This window comes from Electrophorus electricus, chromosome 6 (assembly GCF_013358815.1).
Source record: "Electrophorus electricus isolate fEleEle1 chromosome 6, fEleEle1.pri, whole genome shotgun sequence".
In the NCBI taxonomy this organism is placed as follows: domain Eukaryota; kingdom Metazoa; phylum Chordata; class Actinopteri; order Gymnotiformes; family Gymnotidae; genus Electrophorus; species Electrophorus electricus.
The window spans coordinates 6,954,039-6,973,285 of NC_049540.1; the positions used below are offsets into that span (position 1 = coordinate 6,954,039).

The 19,247-nt window shown below is 39.5% G+C and overlaps 2 protein-coding genes across 3 annotated transcripts; one reads left to right on the plus strand and one right to left on the minus strand.

Annotated features, from left to right (window-relative positions):
- The first annotated feature begins 7,404 nt into the window (after window positions 1–7,404).
- On the plus strand, window positions 7,405–12,986 carry rangrf (RAN guanine nucleotide release factor). Of its 2 annotated transcripts, none has more exons than XM_027020065.1 (6): window positions 7,405–7,506; window positions 7,845–7,935; window positions 8,173–8,289; window positions 8,405–8,558; window positions 8,689–8,783; window positions 12,900–12,986. In XM_027020065.1, exons 2-6 carry the CDS (start codon window positions 7,871–7,873, stop codon window positions 12,910–12,912), a joined length of 444 nt encoding a protein of 147 aa, XP_026875866.1. In that variant the 5' UTR covers window positions 7,405–7,506; window positions 7,845–7,870; the 3' UTR covers window positions 12,913–12,986. The 2 variants fall into 2 exon arrangements, with proteins under 2 accessions (XP_026875866.1, XP_026875865.1); XM_027020064.2 differs by lacking the exon at window positions 12,900–12,986 and adding an exon at window positions 9,929–10,962.
- slc25a35 (solute carrier family 25 member 35) lies at window positions 11,988–14,894 on the minus strand. The gene is made up of 5 exons (XM_027020063.2): window positions 14,252–14,894; window positions 13,798–13,863; window positions 12,942–13,094; window positions 12,639–12,773; window positions 11,988–12,227 (listed from the first exon to the last, which is right to left on the minus strand). Exons 1-5 carry the CDS (start codon window positions 14,621–14,623, stop codon window positions 12,057–12,059), a joined length of 897 nt encoding a protein of 298 aa, XP_026875864.1. The 5' UTR covers window positions 14,624–14,894; the 3' UTR covers window positions 11,988–12,056.
- Window positions 14,895–19,247: the final 4,353 nt, after the last annotated feature.

Sequence of the window (19,247 nt, forward strand, 5' to 3'; positions counted from 1 at the left end):
CACTTCACTATGAGCAGACGTGGAGGAACACACTTCACTATGAGCAGACGTGGAGGAACACACTTCACTATGAGCAGACGTGGAGGAACACACTTCACTATGAGCAGACGTGGAGGAACACACTTCACTATGAGCAGACGTGAAGGAACACACTTCATTATAAGCAGACATGACTTCAAATCCATTTGCATGAGCAGCATGAACAGACTCTTCTGAGGGGCGTAAGAGACAAAAAAAGGTGCTTTCTTGAAAATGGACAAAAACTAGACTAACAAACACTGTAGTGGTAGGTGTGCATTGCTGATGGTGATGTTGGTTTAAGTCAGTGCAGGGGAGAGAGGAAAAGGGGCAGGTCAAGAGTCTGTTGGAATCAGGAACTGAGCTCACCACCACACTGATGTTAGAAATTTCCACTTAAACAAGTAGCCTTAAAAGGGAAACACCAAACCTAACTAAAACTTTCGGTTCAGCATTCTAGTTCAACAACCACTTGTGTTTGAAAACAAAAGAATTGCATAATGCTGCATCAAATTATTTTGTGTGTTTGTGCTTTATATAATGTAGAACTGCACTGATTCTGAAAGACTCAATCATTAAACAACAAAATAATTTTTTTTTAATCTATAAAGTTAATACACATGGCCTCACTCCACCTCTTAGGAACACCCGTTTATCCATTTCCCCCCAAAACCTCGTGGTAATTAGACTAGAACATTCTAGCAGACCTCATGAAGCCTTGCAGATGACAACCAGACGCATGCAGTCCTGTGCTCCTGTTTTTCTATCAATACTTCCTTTAGCTTTACATTGTATTTCCTGTATTCACACTATTGCCTTTTGTCTCCAGGAAAACTTGCATCCAAGCTCAACTGTAAGTCCACACTCAGCTTTGTGTCTAAGCTCACCTATATGTCTAACCACACCTCTGTATCCAACCTCATAGTATCCAACTATATGTGCTATAATAACTGTTATAGCACTAGCTGCATTTGATTTATAATATTTAATATAATATTTAATTTGTTAACGTTTGCTTACATATTTGCCTGGTATGTGTCACGGTTGGTCGGCCGGCTAGCAGGAGGGACACGCCCATTCCTGCTAGGGGTCAAGCCTCTTACCTGCCCTGCTCACAGTCTCCAGAATACTGATTAGGTTCACCTGTTCCCTAAATGCTTTCCCCTTTATTTAAACCCACAGATTCCAGGAGACAGGGCTGCACATTAGTGGTCCTATGACACTTCAGTTAAGAGAAGTCTCCGTGTTCCCATTAAAGGAGGATTGTTGTTTTTGTTAAGTGCGTACATCGTTGAAAAACCGATGGAGAATAAAGAGTATTACTTCGTAACCCCACCTCTCGCTTCCTCTGAGCTGCCAACATCACAGATTTTCAGTATGGACATAGCTGTCTGTGTGGAAATGCCACTGAATTTCTGCACTGTGGTCTCCTGGAACCTCCTGCTACCATCATGGATCCTCCTGTTCTCTTTACTGACCCACCACAAAAATCATGCATTAGAGGAGGGGTTCGGTCTCTCACAGATTCACGCATGGCTTTCTCATGGCTTCTATGGCAACATGTGATCTTTGTTTTGTTTCTGTTCTTGTCTCTACCCTGTGTCTTGTTTCATAAAAGTTATTTTGTGTGTGTCTTATTTACTAGCTAGAGCTGTGGTAAAAAAAAGCCAGAAACAGTAGTGTTGTGTTATACACTACCTGGCCAAAAAAAAGGTCACACACACTAATATTTCGTTGGACCGCCTTTAGCTTTGATTACAGTACGTATTACTGTGGCATCGTTTCCACTAGCTTCTGCAATGTCACAACATTTATTTCTGTCCAAAGTTGCATTAAATTTTCCCCAAGATCTTGTATTGATGATGGGAGATTTGGACCACTGCGCAAAGTCTTCTCCAGCACATTCCAAAGATTCTCAATGGGGTTCAGGTCTGGACTCTGTGGTGGCCAATCAATGTGTGAAAATGATGTCTCATCCTCCCTGAACCACTCTTTCCCAATTAGAGCCCAATGAATCCTGGCATTGTCATCTTGGAATATGCTTGTGTCATCAGGGAAGAAAAAATCCATTGATGGAATAACCTGGTCATTCAGTATATTCAGGTAGTCAGCTAAACTCATTCTTTGGGCACATAACATTGCTGAACCTAGACCTGACCAACTGCAGCAACCCCAGATCATAGCACTGCCCCCACAGGCTTGTACAGTAGGCATTAGGCATGATGGGTGCATCATTTCAGCTGCCTCTCTTCTTACCCTGATCCACCCATCACTCTGGAACAGGTTAAATCTGGACTCATCAGACCTTCTTCCATTGCTCCAGAGTCCAATCTTTATGCTCCCTAGCAAATTAAAGCCGTTTTTGCTGGTTAGCCTCTGACAAGTAGTTTTATTAAGGCTACACAGCTGTTTAGTCCCAATCCCTTGAGTTCCCTTCACATTGTGTGTGTAGAAATGCTCTTACTTTCACTATTAAACATATGCCTGAGTTCTACTGTTGTTTTTCTACGATTTGATTTCACCACACATTTAAGTGATCGCCGATCACGATCATTCAAGATTTTTTTCCAGCCACATTCCTTCCTCAAAAATGATGTTTCCCCACTATCCTTCCACTTTTTAATAATGCATTGGACAGTTCTTAACCCGATTTTAGTAGCTTCAGCAATCTCCTTAGATGTTTACTCTGCTTGATGCATGCCAATAATTTGACCCTTCTGAAACAGATTAACATCTTTTCCACGACCACAGGATGTCTTTTTTTGGCCAGGCAGTGTATGTAGACTGATGCTGGGGTGGACACTAATCCTAACCCATAACTTTGACCTTAACCCTAACACCAACACTGACTTGACTAGGACGTCTGAATCCAGCATTATTTCATAGACCTGCAGTGCGTGTGAATGATTACATCAGTGAGCATAAGTGATTACATCCTGCACAATGAGTGTGAGAGCTGACATCCTGTGCAGTGAGTTTGAGAGATTACATCCTGTCCAGTAAGTGTGAGTGATTACATTGCATTGAATGTATGTCTGTGCCTGTGGTGTTTCACTGGGCCCATTCTCACTGGGATGGAAAATTATTTTAATTAACTAAACTTTAGTATGGGCATTTAGATGTCCTCAGATATATAAAACACATCAATAGCTGATATAATTTGACTGACAGTATAAATGTCTATGTGTAGCTCCACCCCATTCTCACTCCTCACTTCTCCTCTGATCAGCAAAGCTATCAGCAAGAGTGCCAGCACAGAAATGGCACAGATCCAACACAGATCCTGCATAGTGCCACATTGAACTAGGATAAGGGAGGATCTTAATTCTAGGTACAATTCAAATACAAAGATAAAGCTCAAAAACACAGGAACCGGTACCTGGGACACAGGCAGTAGTCAAAATCCAGGTAGGCAGAGGGCAGAGGTACAAAAGTGCGATCCAATGTTGGTAGAGACACAAACAGGGCTAAGAACAAAAACCATGGAAACTATGGAACAGCCAAATACTGCCAAAGTCAAAAAATACTTCACAAAGATGAATGGGAACATATGGAGTATTTATAAAGCGGTAGTGACTGATGACAGGTGGACAGAATTAGTATTCAGGTCAGCATTAGTATTCGTAGAAGGGGGTCTGTTTGTTATTGATGAATGACTGGGTATAAGGCACAAGTGTTTATAAGGAACTTGTAAGAAGATATTATATTTGCACTTCTCAGTGCTTATATATTAAGTATGTTATCCACATTTGCATTCTCTGTGGAAATTCAGTGTGTCAGAACATTGCCTCTGTTTCATTGCTCTGATGTTGGGTCCATCATGCCTCAGTTAGGACTGTAGTATGGCATATGTAGCCCATACAAAATGACACTTTTTATCTGTTTATGCTGTTCGTACTCTTAAATGTCAGCACCCAAATCTTCAAGAAAGAAAATATAGTCATGTTATGTAAACAGCAGAAAGTCAACGAAGGTAAGGAGATAAGGGACTGATAAGGGATGCTTCTTGTTCCTGCTAAAACTGGGTTAAGTTAATGAAAAGATAACTTCTGTTACCCCACTAATATCTACACAACCACAAAAAATAAAGTAATTAATTAAACATATATATATATATATATATATATATATATATATATATATATATATATATATATATATATATATATATATATATATAAAAAATTAATAAATACATTTTTAAAAATTGCAGGACTCATGTGACTCAATCTCATCTCTCCCATGTCTCCACCATCTCTCCCCCATCTCTCTCCCATGTCTCCACCATCTCTCTCCCATGTCTCCACCATCTCTCCACCATCTCTCTCCCATGTTTCCACCATCTCTCCCCATCTCTCTATGTCTCCACCATCTCACTCCCATCTCTCTCCCATGTCTCCACCATCTCTCCCCCATGTCTCCGCCATCTCTCCACCATCTCTCCACCATCTGTCCCATCTCTCCCATCCCTCCCCATCCCTCTCCCCTTCTTTTATGCCTCACTTCATGCAGAAAACATGATTTTTTTAGTTGCTGTTCATTTTGGGTTTTACATGATACTGATGTAGAAGATCAATGAGTGAATGTTCTGAGAATCTAGGCCAACTGTACTTTTATACACCTGTATAAGCCAGAAGCCATTCTTACTCTTTTCAAGTATGTGTATATAATATATACTGTCAAAAAACTGACAAACTATTAAATTACCTAAATAAATTATTGTGGCTTCACTCAAACCAAGTACAGTCTACCTGCTTGAGAGGAATTTTGGTGTGGTACAGAGGAAAGTTTACCAACCACATTTCACTAAGTAAGATCACACTAGTGGATAACACAGAAACAAATTGGTAATATTTTTGTTTGGCATATGCCTAGATGTGGATATGTTGTCATTAATTTGCTATATAGTAATGCTAATTGTGATAGCTGTGTACTTTAAGTCCTCCTAGTTCTTGCCTCTTTTTTTTTTTTTTGGTCTGATTCTCAGTTTGTTTTCCAGTAAAATTTTGTTATTGTAGAATCCAGTGTCTTGAACCATCTAGTGGTTAGTTGAATAGGGATCATTTGCTATTCTGCCAAACAGTGAAACTGGTAAGTTCATACAGCAGTGTATGTTCTATTGTTTCCAATAATGGTTTTAAATAAGGAGGAAATAGCTATAAAAGTTTAGAAGATATGGTGATGTCTAGGTATTTAATGCTTCCAATAAAGAAGGCAAAGGATAGGTTTCAGGGTACAGCATTACTACCTCCCCTGTTAATAGGGAGAATCATGGGCTTATTCATGGGCTTGTTGAGCAGAAGCTTCTTCTAAAAGAAGCCCAGATGCCAGGAGCACAGACACCAGTTCACTATAGGCAGCAACACCTTAGAGCACATGATGCAGTACACTTACCTCGAGCTCATCATTATAGCATCAGGAAGTTTCAGCAAGGCAATAAATGCACTAAACAAAAAAAGTGGCATACAGAGCATACATGCAATAAAAGGAAGATTCTGCACTGATCTGCCCATTTCAATTTGGTGCAAATTATTTAATATAGTAATAATAGCCCTTTCCACTCTATGGAATTGAAGTATAGATTCCACTCAGTCATCATAGCTACATTAGATGGAACAAGAATTCAGTAGAAGCCCTGCATGCAAAATTTTGCTGACTGATTTTGAAAACTCAAAGAAAAGCACCTACCAATGCAAGCAGGACAGAATTAGGCCAACTTACACTGTCAATAAACAAACACAAAATATCACTACATTTCTGGATGTATGTAAAGACCAGTACGAGAGTAACACTACCAATTTAAGATGCTACAGATGCAAGAACTGAACCCTGAAAAGAGTGCACCTATTCAGTGAGTTCTGATTCTTTTAACCTGGTAAAAACTACTACTATTATTATTACTATTATTATGTAATGTGTATATTATTATGTAATGTGCTTTTGTTGTAATTGTTATTATTTTTGCTTAATTTAATCATGTAAAAATGTCTAGTGCATCATTGTACTTCGTATAGTCATACCAATAAAGCCATCTTGACTTGACTTGAGAGGGAGAACAAGACAGAACAAGAGAGAGAAAGAGAGAGTGAGCAAGAAGCCCTGGCATTAACATGGATCCCAGGTGATCAGATCATAAATGGATTTAAGTATAAGTAAGAATGGGGTACAATGTCCTTAAGCGAAAGTTATGAAAAATTCTATTACCAGCGGGCACTAGCGACACATTCAAAATGTAAACGGCTATGCATTTTGGTAACCCCTCGTGGGTGGATAACCCAAGACACATGTTTAATGCGTCTTGGAGTGAACAGGGTCATGGTGGTAGAAAAAGTGAGAATGAGAGAGAAAAGAGTTTTGATTTTTTTTTTTTATTCATACTTTCAACACCCTGGATCCTTATCCAGTCGTGAGCCGCTGCAATTATTGCACATTAGAATAGCTTACCATCTTCAACATTAGCATGATTATTTTCTTAATCATCACCATCATCTTCCTCTTTCTTGCTGGTCAATGTGTGAGCGATAAGCAACTGGTAGTCGTTGCTCTGATGAGCTCTCCTCAGCTCTTCAAAACTCCACCTCTATGAGAGAGTGTGTGTGCGTGTGTGTCATGGGTTTGATCTCAAATAATGCAGTTTTGCATTTAACCCTGGAGTGTCCTTGCACTTGGGTCTTGTCTGCAGATATCTAGTCTGATTACCTTTGGATGCGTGTTAGTTGAATCATTACGTGTCAGTGTGTAAATTTGGGGGATTTACTTAGGAAGGTCCTTAAGCAGTATTACAACCTCCACCCACATGACCATCTCATGATTCTGAACATGTTTCAGACCACTGAAACCCTGGACTACACAGCTGACTGAGTTCAGTAAGAGGTCAAAAATGAGCTAATAAAGCGGGGCGCAAAGATGCTGTAAGGTCACATAACATTACGATATCGAACCTGGCGGAACTGAATTTTAAACTCAACGATATGTTTAATTTAATCCCTCATTTCACAGCGCCAAATCATTCTTTTTTGTAGATGTGAAGCACCTCGTGAAAGCTATAACTCACTCAGGCGGTAGCACTATGCGAGAGTGCTGCTTCGTATTAAAGTCACGTTGTGGCTATGTTCTGTAAAGCACATTAAAAATCGCTATTTATGTAAAACAGTTAGCTACGTTAGACCCGCATCAGTAGTAAATGCTGCATTATCTTACCCTTAGCGCATGTATTTATCGTGTAATAGTGGCCTTTGGGCTACATAAAGCAGAAATCACACATACGAAACTACCTGTATTCTTATCAAAACGATATTTAGTTATTTAAGTTAGCGTACTGCGCTTTAGCTCCTGTAGAGGGCAATAGTGGCATTCTACAATGTTTACTACGTCCAAAGTATTACCTCCCATCCGGGAAATGTCAGCGGGAACAGTAATGTTAGCTAACGGCTAGGTATAACAGCTAGTTAGCAGCTTTCTAAAATACAGATTCATTTAGCTTCCACGGTAGGCATTATAATGTGTTCCTTACATTATACTCAATATTGAGTTATTGGAAATAATATAAAACGTTCGCTAGCACACAATATAGTAAGTAAACTAGCTAAAGCATTGATAGTAGCTGTAGCTTAGTACACGAACATCGACTTACTAGTTTGCTAGCGAGCTGATCTCTTATGTTGCGTATGTTTAAGTTAGTCTCTTTGAATTAATTCACTTTTCTCTAGTTACAGATTTTCATATTTAATGCATACTTCAGGCACGCACACACACAGCTGCAAAAGGGCTTGCAAACTAACGGTAACTACTCTGACCTTATGAACATGTCATTCTCACCGATACAGTACGCCTGTTTCTGCTTTGGAAGGCGATGTCTCGGCCTCTATTTGGAGGTGCCTTGTCGGCTACTATTCCCCCTAACTCCAAAGATATCAGGTACTTAAAATTCACGGGTCTGAACAAATTACATTTACTGTACAATATAACAAAAAAATGCCACGAACGAACTTCACCAAATTCACCTGATAGTCCATTAGAAATAATTTCCTGAAATGTCATACATTAAGACTGATATTAAAAGTTTTGCCATATGTACCAGTGCAGTTTTACACACACAGCAACCTGTCTTATGAACCTACTTATCCCTGTATGTTGGTCCGTCACACTCCCTAGTGAGTTACGGGAGATTCCTGATAACCAGGAGGCATTTGCACACACTCAGACAGACCAGAGCATTATCATTGAGCTGCTGGAGTACCAGAACCATGTGGAGGACACACAGGCAGCAAGGTCGTTACCACCACCCCCTTGTTCATTCCTTTCCATTTCTCTGGGATCTTCATTTGGTGCCTAGTATGCCTCATTGTGATAAATGCACTCTATAAGCAACCAGTGTGATTGGTAGGTATCACTTTGAGGATCTGGCTGGTGATAATAAGTCATCGGCCACTGGCTCATGGGAGGTGTGTGGGGTGGAGCCTCTTCTTCAATACCAGCTGGAGTGCAGTTCTGCCTGGCTGCTCTCTGGAGCTCAGCTTATTTCCAAGTTCAGTGAGGAGGTGGGTGCATAGAGGAGGGTCTTGTTTGTGGTGTTTGTCACTAGTGTGTAGACGTGATCATGTTTGGCTCAGATGGTTTGTGTTTGTTTTCTGCTCTCAGGTGGTGATATTTTGTGTTGCTTGTTAACAGGCAAAGAACACTGTAAACATTCACCTGGGGTTGTTCCGCCTACCACAGTACTCCACAGATATTCTGGTTACCTTCAATGACCCAGTTATTATTAGGTGAGTTTCACACATGCACACACACATACATGCACAAGGTACAAATAGAAATGTTCAGTAACTTACTTCCTTGTGAGAACACATGTAAATGGAATAGTAAGGTTTATTTACTTGCACTCTGAATGTAATTACCATATTCAACAAGGTAAACAAATTTAAACATGGTTAATCAAGGCACTCTGAGACAAAGGTATACAAATAGGAAGAAAACCCAGAGGTAACTTATGTAGTGATGCTAACATTGATGTAAAAATTTTAATTTCCTGTGTCTTTCGAAACCTCCAACTGCTGTGTGTCTGATGAACTGCAGGCTGCAGTCTCTTTAATACATCTTAAGAAAGGAGGAGTGAGTTTAGGATATTGAAGTTTGAGGAAAGCTTTTACTTAGGGGACCTTAAGGAGTTTTAATGACTATCTGCTATGCAACATTTGGCCACCAGAGGGCGGCACAGGGTGGTTCTGGGATAATCGGGGGTAATTGGCCACACTTGTCCTCCTGCCTACTAAAGAGCAATTCACAAGCTCTGTGTTGTTCAGTGTTCTGGCAGAAGACCAGACTGGTATTTCTTGTTTTTTCATCTCTCACCCCTTGAGCTTCTCTACAGCGTTGTGTAGTGCCTTTCCTTCTGGAGTTCTCTCATCCCTTGGGGACTGTGCTGGCATTTTTTTTTTTTATCTCTTCTTGTCTTTCTTAATTGTTCCACCCCCTTTGTTTGGGAAAGCCCATTTTTAAGCAATTTTATTTCTCCTTTTGTGGTCACTTTTTGAGCACACAGGCCTGTTTTCCCCTGACAGTTTCTGTTGCATTCTTTTGTGCCACATCCATGTGCTAGTAGTTCACCAGCTTGGTGGGTTTCAGAAGGACAGATCTGTAATACTCAAACTTACCCACAGCATTACAGACACGAATGTCCCTCCATACCGTTTATTGACGCATTGGTAAGAGCAACATACAAACATCAGGTCTTTCTTTCCTTCTGATTATGTTCAGCCCTGTTATCAGATAATACACACATGCACGAACCTCAGAGTTTCACAGCAGCGAATGCTGCTGTTTTTGTTATGAAAGTGTTCAGGTTTGTAGCTTTTATTTCTAGAGGTTCTGAACAGGATTCTCTCTCTCTCTCTCTCTCTCTCTCTCTCAGTCACCTCAGTAGTAGCAGCTGTGCATTAAGTGGATCAGCTGCAACAGCCTGGACACTGCAGGACTTCCATACTCTACTTCAGTCTTTACGCCTGCTTGATCCTGGAGTGTTTGGATAAGAGTCCTGTACGCACAGAGATGGGTCAGTTTAAACATAAGGGGATTTCTGAGAGGTTGGACAAAGTGGAACCCTTTGAAGACACGGATGTTATGTAGACACCGTTAAGTAGATCATCTTCCATAGGAAAGTGCCCAATGAATCAGAGCTGCCCACAAGAGTTCAAGTTCACTGTGTGTTTATATCTTTGTATATGTATTTTTATTGGTTCGATCCTGAATTGCTTACTCCTTTGAGAGGCCTATCCGAGTAAGCTGTTTACATGCTGTGATTAAAAAAAAAAGATTGTAGTAAATACCAGACTCACATCTATGAAAGGAGATCTAGCTGATGCTGTGTACATTTATTCTGAGTCAAACACATTTCTTTGGACACTTTAGTAACCAGAGCACAAACATTGTTTCCAGTGACAGTGCTTCTCCTATTGAGAGAAGTAGGGTGTAGTTCCATTACAGATTACTGGATAACTAAAAGATCGTTTGTAACCTTTAAGCTTGTAAATTCACAATCCCTTATATGACTTCCTTGACAATTGATTTAGCTTTAGAATAATGCAACAGGTTTTGCAGCCTTGTGCATTTAGTTTCCACCTAAAACTTGCACATTCAAGGAGGAAAAAAGTCAGACACATTATTGCAAACATTTTATTTACCTTTCATTACCCACTATCAAGAGAAAAAACAAAGTAACAAGCTCCACTATACTACTGTTTTTACCATCTCATTTCAGGAGTTCAATGACTTATCTTATGTTCAGTGCAGTTCTATCCAGTGAGCACAGAGTAAGTGACAACTCCTTCTATAACAGGAAAACTGACCTTACTCTGCAAATGACGCTGTAAAATCAGGCATCTCTCACTGCTCTGGGGGATAATACAGACCTAAAGGAATTCTACATAAAATCTGCAACTCATTGAATTCATCCTGTGTTCCTGGCTCGTAGTAAAACCCATTAGCCCTGCCCTGCAGGACTGTTCCCACATGGGAATTGCATCACTTCACTGTAGAATTTAAATTAAACACTAGAATGACTAAAGCTAGGAAAACATTAGGCAAACCAAGCACCCAGTACCAGTAGATCCCTCCCTTGTTGTGAAGAAATTAATGCCCGTTTTGGTACACAGTACGTTGGAAGCACTGACCCCACATATACATACCCTTTAGATTTTTTTTCCCTTCTGTTTAATGTCTTCATCTGCCCTGATGAGCAGTTACAGAAAAAACACCAACTAAAGCATCAGCTACCCCTTGGGTTTAGTTTTGAATTCAAAACTGTTGCATATTTCAGTGACAAATCCAGTCTGTAAGAAATGACTTTTGTTGTAGTATCTTTGACCTGACCAGTTCATGATTGCTGATATGAGCAATGTTTTTCCCAGAAAAGCATTCCCTGGCCTTTTGCTCTTACATTTTATGAGTAATCTTTAATAAGTTAGTGCAGCTGACCCTCCATTATTTTATTATACAGTACATTCTAAGAGAGCCTCTCTCTGACCAATTGTCTTTAGTTTCCTTCATTGTGTGATACAGAAGTGGAGTCAGTTGGTCTAATTCCATCATGGAGGTCGAGGAGGTGGGCCCAAGGTGGAAGAGGTAGGACAATGCAGATGATGTGCTCCTCCCTTAGATATTCTCCACCCTCTTTCTCCTAGATCCTAGTTCACTGAACAAACCTTTATTTAATGGCTCCTAATGGCAGTAGTGGTTCCCCATTACTTCAACTATAAATGAGTAGGAGGTGATGGTGAATGGTAGGGAAAGCAGATGGTGACTAGGTTTGACCCATACTGGAAACATGAATGTTAAGGCAAACACTGATTAAAACAACTTTTAAAAAAAGTTTGGATTTGTCATCTTGTTGCACTGATTAACTATTAACTCTTAACTTTTCACTATTACCTTGATCTATTTGGCACAGGCTCACAAACACCAGAAACGTGTGTTCCAAACCCGTATTTGAGCCAGTTCACTGGGGGTTGTGCGGGTAGCTCAGGCAGGAGCTCAGACTGGTGTTAACTGTAGTTGTGATAGAAGGAGTGGAGCTGGTTCCAGAAGAGCAGGCAGAGGATAGTGTGAGGCCCCAGTCTGAAGTAAGAAGCTCCCAGGCCCTTGTACAGTCCTATCACACCCTCTTTCTTCAGTGTCTGAGAGAAGCAGTCCACAAAACCTTTGTACAGCTGACCCTGCCAAACACACACACAATGACTGACTTCAGCTACCGGATAATTATAGTTGTGGAAGCAAAACATACAAATGGTTAAATAAGAAACTGCATTTAATTATTGAAGAAGCGCTTAATTAAAGCGAGGCCAAAACACTTGTGTTCAATTTGTCACTACAAACCTAAGCAATGCTAACATACTAATGCTTTGCTCACTGTAGTGTGCGAGTGTGCATATGTGTAATTGAGAAAGGTGATGTATATTGTTGAATCCTAGGCACAGAAACCCTCAGCACTGCTGTGTTTTTTGCTGTCTCTGCCCTGCACACATCTGTATCAACTCATCAGATAATACAGGTGAACACAGTCTGCAGGACTGAGACAGTCAACGCTAAGTCAGTTACGGGGAACCTGCAGGGTGCTAGAGGCTCACCCTGCCATGGTCGTCCACAGGCTGGTTGTAAAGACGTGTGCTGACCACATCAAACGGAGTCATAGCCAATACCACCACCACACTACTGACCATACCAGCATAGAGAGCCAACAGCCAGCTTCCTTCTGAGAACAACTAAAAAGAGAGGGAGACAGAGAAAGTGGAAAAGACAAAGGAAAGATAGGGGTAGACCAGAAATAAAGTGAAAATACAATCAATACACTTGTTGAACACTTTTTATTCCCTGCTCATTCTTTACAGTGTTTCTGGTTGAATTCTCTGATGAGTGTTGTGGGGCCTCACCTGGAGTTTGGCAATGAGCTCCTTGGAGACGGAGAAGGTGGAGAGTTGAGCGGCTGATCCCACGCTGACCCGTGGCACGGCTGCACTTGAACCCCGCCACAATCCCAGAATGCCATGTTGACTGTGAATTGCCACCAGTGCATGCCACATACCCTGGAGAGATGCAGAAATAGAAGTACCATCTATAGTTAAGAATATTCTGGATAACAAAGAAAATTGGTAATATTTTAATCATTTACCTTTAAAACAATAAAAAATATGAAAAAATTAATTCAGTTAATAATTATGAGTAAGCATTAGGCTCTAAAAAAACTGGCATTTCTCTAAGTCTCTAACTTATGCACCAATGAGGCCTGGCCCAACCAGATGTTGATGTGGCACTGGGCACAATGTAATCAATAATTCAGTGTGATGAGTAGTAAGATTTTGCCTTTATAACTAACATTTTTGCATTGTAAGATCTGACATCATAATGTCAATAACAAATTCTAAATGACTTTCTGGAACTGGTGCAGAAAGTCCAGTGTGGTCAATTTCACTGATGTTTGTGTTTCATTGATCAGGTACATTTGTAGTTTCATTGACTGGGTGGACACTGCAAATACAGTGCTTGTTCTGTGCCAGTCATAACATGTCAGAGACACCACTCTCCAAAGCCACAACCATTTAAATCTAAATCTAAATTACAGGGGTGAGCAGCTGTCATTCCCAAATTGCTGAATCATGTTAATAGCAGTTGCTTATGGCCCATGTATATATTACAACAGAGGTTTTCTCACCGTGGTGATTTCCCAAGATGAAGTGAGTTGTGGAAAAATTACTGGCTGAACCGGAACTGGCCCACAATGGAACTCACCCGGTGTTGATACTGATGTCCGACTGCTATGGTGGAGGTGGACTGACTTTGCAGTTGAGTTTTTACCTGTAGGCACAGAATGTGACTGTATGATCCACCCTTCCAGTAAACGTTTGCTCACCACCATTGTCTTTGCCATCACGAATATTTTTAATTAATTAGCATTAATTAATGCCATGTTGTAAGTTATGTTGTAATTTCCTTAAAATCCACCACATATATTTGGGAAAGTTTCTCAGACGCAGTTTGGGTGATATGATCAGTGACTGTAATACCAATAAATTTTCACCCTGGCGTCTTAACATATGTTATCGAGAGAGGAAAGACAGCTTTCCAGAAATTGAGCTGAGCGCAACTTTTTTTACTCTGTGACCCTCCAGCAGCCTTACTGGAAATGACGCTGGTTTCCACGAAAAATGCGTACTTTCAGTTTCAGATTGTCGCATGTACTCACCAGATATATCGGACTGCCCATAAAGGCACCTACGATCCCAGAGACAGCTCCGGCCACGATACTCTTAACCGCGCTGACCCTTCCGTCTGTGTGGATATACCCAGCAGATTCGATGATAGAATAAGAACCAAGTCGTACCCCATTCATAAAGAACTGGTAGAGAAGTCCCGGCACAAGTCCCTTCTGCAAGCCAACCAGACCTTCTACTTTGCCTATCGTGTAAAAGGCGTGGAAAACATTCCGGTAATAGACGTGGTACGTACCACGGCGCTTCAGCTCACCCTGCAGTTGCATACGAGTTTTAACAACCTCCAGCGGGTTTGTGAATAAGCAGGCGCCGCAGGCAGCCACCCCACTCAGAACGAAATCCATGTTTGGATTATAATGTCCCGTGGCACGAAGGATATTAAAAGCGCTTTAATTATATCCGAGGATATAATAAAATGTTTAGCGCAGCGTCCTTTGCCACGGGCAGTCATCGAATTAAGCAGAATTTACCAAAAAAACGCCACACTATTGCAAGGGCAGATATTGACTAAAACGAAAACACACTAAAATCGTCTCCACGGTTTTATTCCCATTGCTTTCTCCTAATCCTCTTTCCTCCCTCCCATGTTACTCACTTTATGCGCGCAGACATATTGCTGCGTCAAATGAATGTGTTGTGTGTGAAATATCTTGCATCCTCCAGCCTCGGCAGCGGTTTGCCCAATCAAAATACAGACCTTGGCTCGGACTACGTTATGCTTTCTCTGATTCGACGACTCGAGCATGACGCTAGTCATCACGGTAATTCCCAAATCACAACATAAGACTTACATCCGGAGCTTTTACGGTTCATGGTGGCTTTTCCGATCCCGATTCAAAAGTCAATTCTGTAAATAGGATAAACTCTTAAAATACGGTTTTTTGCAATTTTCTACACTGTAAGAGATATAGCCAAATAACCATTTGGGACAGTTTCATGTCCTCCTCGGAAGTTACTATTTCCAATGCCGTAATTGCGACATGGTAGTTATGCATTGAAGTGTTTTTGTTTGTCTGTTTGTTTTGTTTTGGTTGGGGGGGAAATGGACGCCATGAGAAAAAAAAACTTTTTTACTTTTGTTTTCGTATCATCAAAAACCGGAGGTTTATTTTGCCTTATTGAAAGAAAATGAAGAAAATATGACATGCAATGGGGTTCTTGTGATTAGCTTTGTTGCTGTTCTTCATTAGCATAAGTGCGAGTTGTGCAAACAATGTATATACAAGCTTGAACTGTAGCTACAGTTAGCATGCAAAACTAATAAGTTAAAAACCTTTAGTCTACTGTAGGAGCGGCATCCACACCATCAGCCGCCAACTCGGAAATTCGAGTTTCCTACTAGTAAATATGACATTGTGGTGGCGTTCATGTACCCTCATCTCGTAAATACGATATTTTCGACAAGACTTGAAGGCAGCACTAGATCCGGACTAAGACTAAGCCTAAGACTTTTGACTATAAAAAGTGTTAATGGTGATTCAAAATTAGGGTTAATAAATGTCTGGGTTACCGGCCTTTAGTTTTAATTTAAAAAACTTTCAAAATCAGTTATACCATCCTTAGTCCCTAATATTAACCTAAAGCACTAACCATATGCAAATATTACAAATTCGCTCAGATGATTATGACTTAAATTTCAGCTATATTGCGTCAGGTCCAACAGACCGGAAACGGGTGACAACGGAAGCGTGACGATAAACTGAAATTATAATTATATATTAACCAGCCGTTTTCAAATGAATTTATTTTTTGAAATTTCTTCACAATCGCTTCGCTTTTCACATGACGGTTAAGGTTGTGGGTACAGAGGCGCTTCCAGATGCATCATCACCAATAAATCAAGGGTTTATGTTGCTTAAACATAAATATTAATCACTAGCTAAGAAGGCATCGTTTATGTCCAGCACACCATATTTTACACTTACATCTTCCATTCTTTTATTCAATTCGATTATAGCCGTAACTTGTAAAGTTTAACGTTACTAACTAACGAGCTTGCATTTTCGGACTAACGTTTTCGCAATAACATTAACGTTCCCAGACTAATGTTTTCGTACTAACGCTATACTAGTTTGTGTTCTAACATTACACAAACGCTACATTAACGCTCCACTATAGCTAATATTTATAATTATAAATAATGCTAATAATAATAATAGTCACCAACAGCGTAATAATAACAGGCTATGTGATGCTATATTATAGGCTACCAAAAAAAAAAAAATTGCACTCGCTGTCTCTTCTTGGAGACATAGCGTACTTCTGCCTCCTGTGTCTTATGACACTATTATCCTGACCCTCCTTCAGTCTGGCCCAATGCAGGACTAGAGCAAGGATCGAGATAGAGACATAAGACAGACCAGGTTCCAGTGCTTCAGTGGACTCAGTGTCACCCACCATTAGAATTATTTCTGAATGAGAGTATTACACTCAGATTTTATTGTGGCTTGTTTAATACTACAGACACCATGCCATACCACATAAAGACCAAGAAGAAGAACCAAACCATGGTAGAAATAAAGGTGATAGTGTCCTTAAGTATTGTATATAGCATGTAATGTTTTATAAGTTTGTACAGCCCTTTTGCAAATTTCTAGCCTTGTTTTTTCATTTGGAGGTTAATATGTTTTATCTAGAGATTTGCTTGTCCAGATTTTGTAAAGCACCTTTACATGCAGCTAGGAAGGGGTAAGAATGACATCTAGTTCACCGTAGGTTTTAAAGTTCTGTATTTTATCATTTTGTTTAGATATATGGTCTCATACGATGACCATGAAGAAATTCTCTCTAGGTGCACTGGCCCTCCTTCACATACTAATAGACAGGCATGTTATGTTGAAGATTATGTCAAGCAAGTTTTAGACCAAATATTAGTATTTGTAATTGTATTGAACGATAAATGAAGTAGCTGACATCGTCTTCTCTTCTGTAATCTAATCATATGCAAAACCTGTGGTAATGATCTTTTTTAATCTGTAGCATGAAGCTCAATTATAAGACTACCACTGAAAGCACACTACTACAGAAAGTAGCCAGAAATAAAGTCTTACATTTTGAACTGTGCTTAAAACATTCATTTTGCATTTGGATTATACAGACTATCTTCAAGTAGATCATCATCAGAATTAACCCTAGTTAAATGCCAGAAACCAGAGACCTTGATGATTAATGAAATATTAGGCTAGTTTAGGTTGATACGTGTTGAATGACTAAATTGTCACATTAACTGTCTCTTGGTAAACCATTGTGGTTATTCATGATAATAAATAGTCTATATAAAGTACTAACTCTTAATCCAAACAGAACAAACATATTAAAAAACAGTAACACATATTTTATAAGAAATATGATACAATTATGTATTGGAATTTTCTCAAGGATTTAGATCATTTGGGAGTCTCATAACATGTTATAAAAAGGCCATGCCAGTATGCCTTACCTCATTTAATTACTTTAATTTAATTACTTATTTAATTACTTGTGAGCATATCAAATCACTTTTCTTACAATTGCAAGACTGCAGGGCAAGTATGCCTCCCTAAATATTAAAAGCAGTGTCAACAAAAGAGTGAAATCCTTTTAACAATCTTGATGCAACAAAATGTCTATACTAGCATGTAGTGTTAACATTGTGATTTTTTTCTGTTTTTCTCATATCACACTCTAATCGCAAGTTCGTCGCAGTTGATTCAAAGGGTTGACCTGTATGTTATCTTGCATAGCAAATGTATTATACAATAGAATATTTTGATTGTCATTGCACAAGTACGAAACTTGGGTTTTCAGCTTCCTTACAGGTTGCTATCTACAGGTTACTATGTATATAAATAGGCTACAAAAATACAAATATAAACTACTGTGCAGTTGTAACAAACTATGTTTAATTGTAAGGTGTCAGCAGTGAGTATCTAGATTGTTTAATTTAAACAGAGTAAAGAGTAAACATTAGACAGTTGTTAACATTATCCATTTAAATTAAACATTATTAACAATGTTTAATGCAGCAATAATTGATATAAAGTAAATAATTTTTGGTATTGTTACCATCAATATTGATGTATCCACTACAAAGCAGCAACAGCAGTCCTGACAGTAGTAGCCAGTGGAGAATGGACTCCTGTTCTTGCTTTGTAGTTTATTGGTGTAGTGCAGCGAGTATGTGTGTTATGTGGGTAGTGCAATGAATATGGTAAGATTCTGTTGTAATGTCTTTGGGTAAAAAACTATTCCTCAGTCTGGATAGATGGTTTTGTATTGTCTGCTGAATGGAAGTAGGTCAAATAGATGAGACACAGTTGTGTGCGAACAAAGAGCTCAGGATGGGACTCAGAATGCAACCCTGTGTTGCTCTGGTACGCAGAGTTATATTTGGAGCATGGGTGGGGACCAGGGTCTCATTACTTGAGGACGCTGTGGTTCTTAGATTTTTCCCACATTCCAATAATTTTTATTAAGTACACTCAAACAGAAAATAAAGAGGCAGACTCAAGAATTATTTGAAGAGAATAGCAGGTCCCTTGTTTATTTGCAGTTCAACATAATGTATAAATGAGTAATATAAAATAGAATATAAAATAAACAGTCACACAAAGAACCCACTTTTTTAAAATGTTTTGTGGTATCTTAAGGTTAAGAGACATTGTTGGGTCTGTAAGTGCAGAACACAGGCTCTGATGCAGGAGGTTTCAAGGCCTCTATGCAAGTCTAAAGCAGATCACTCTGAACTGTTCCCCTGAAAAATAACGTCATTAGTACTGGGAAAGATAATCTTTGTTACAAGACTTTGTGAAGTTTTGTAGCAAAAACAAGGTTTGTTATCTTACCAAGGTCAGAGTGGTGCAGAAGAAAGACTTTACTTGCAGGTGTTTAGTAGTGTGAGTTCACATCCTCTTTGTTTAGAAAAGGAAAATCTTCCAATGGGATATGATGGTGTCAAGATACAACTTGCATAATGATGGATCTCAGTTT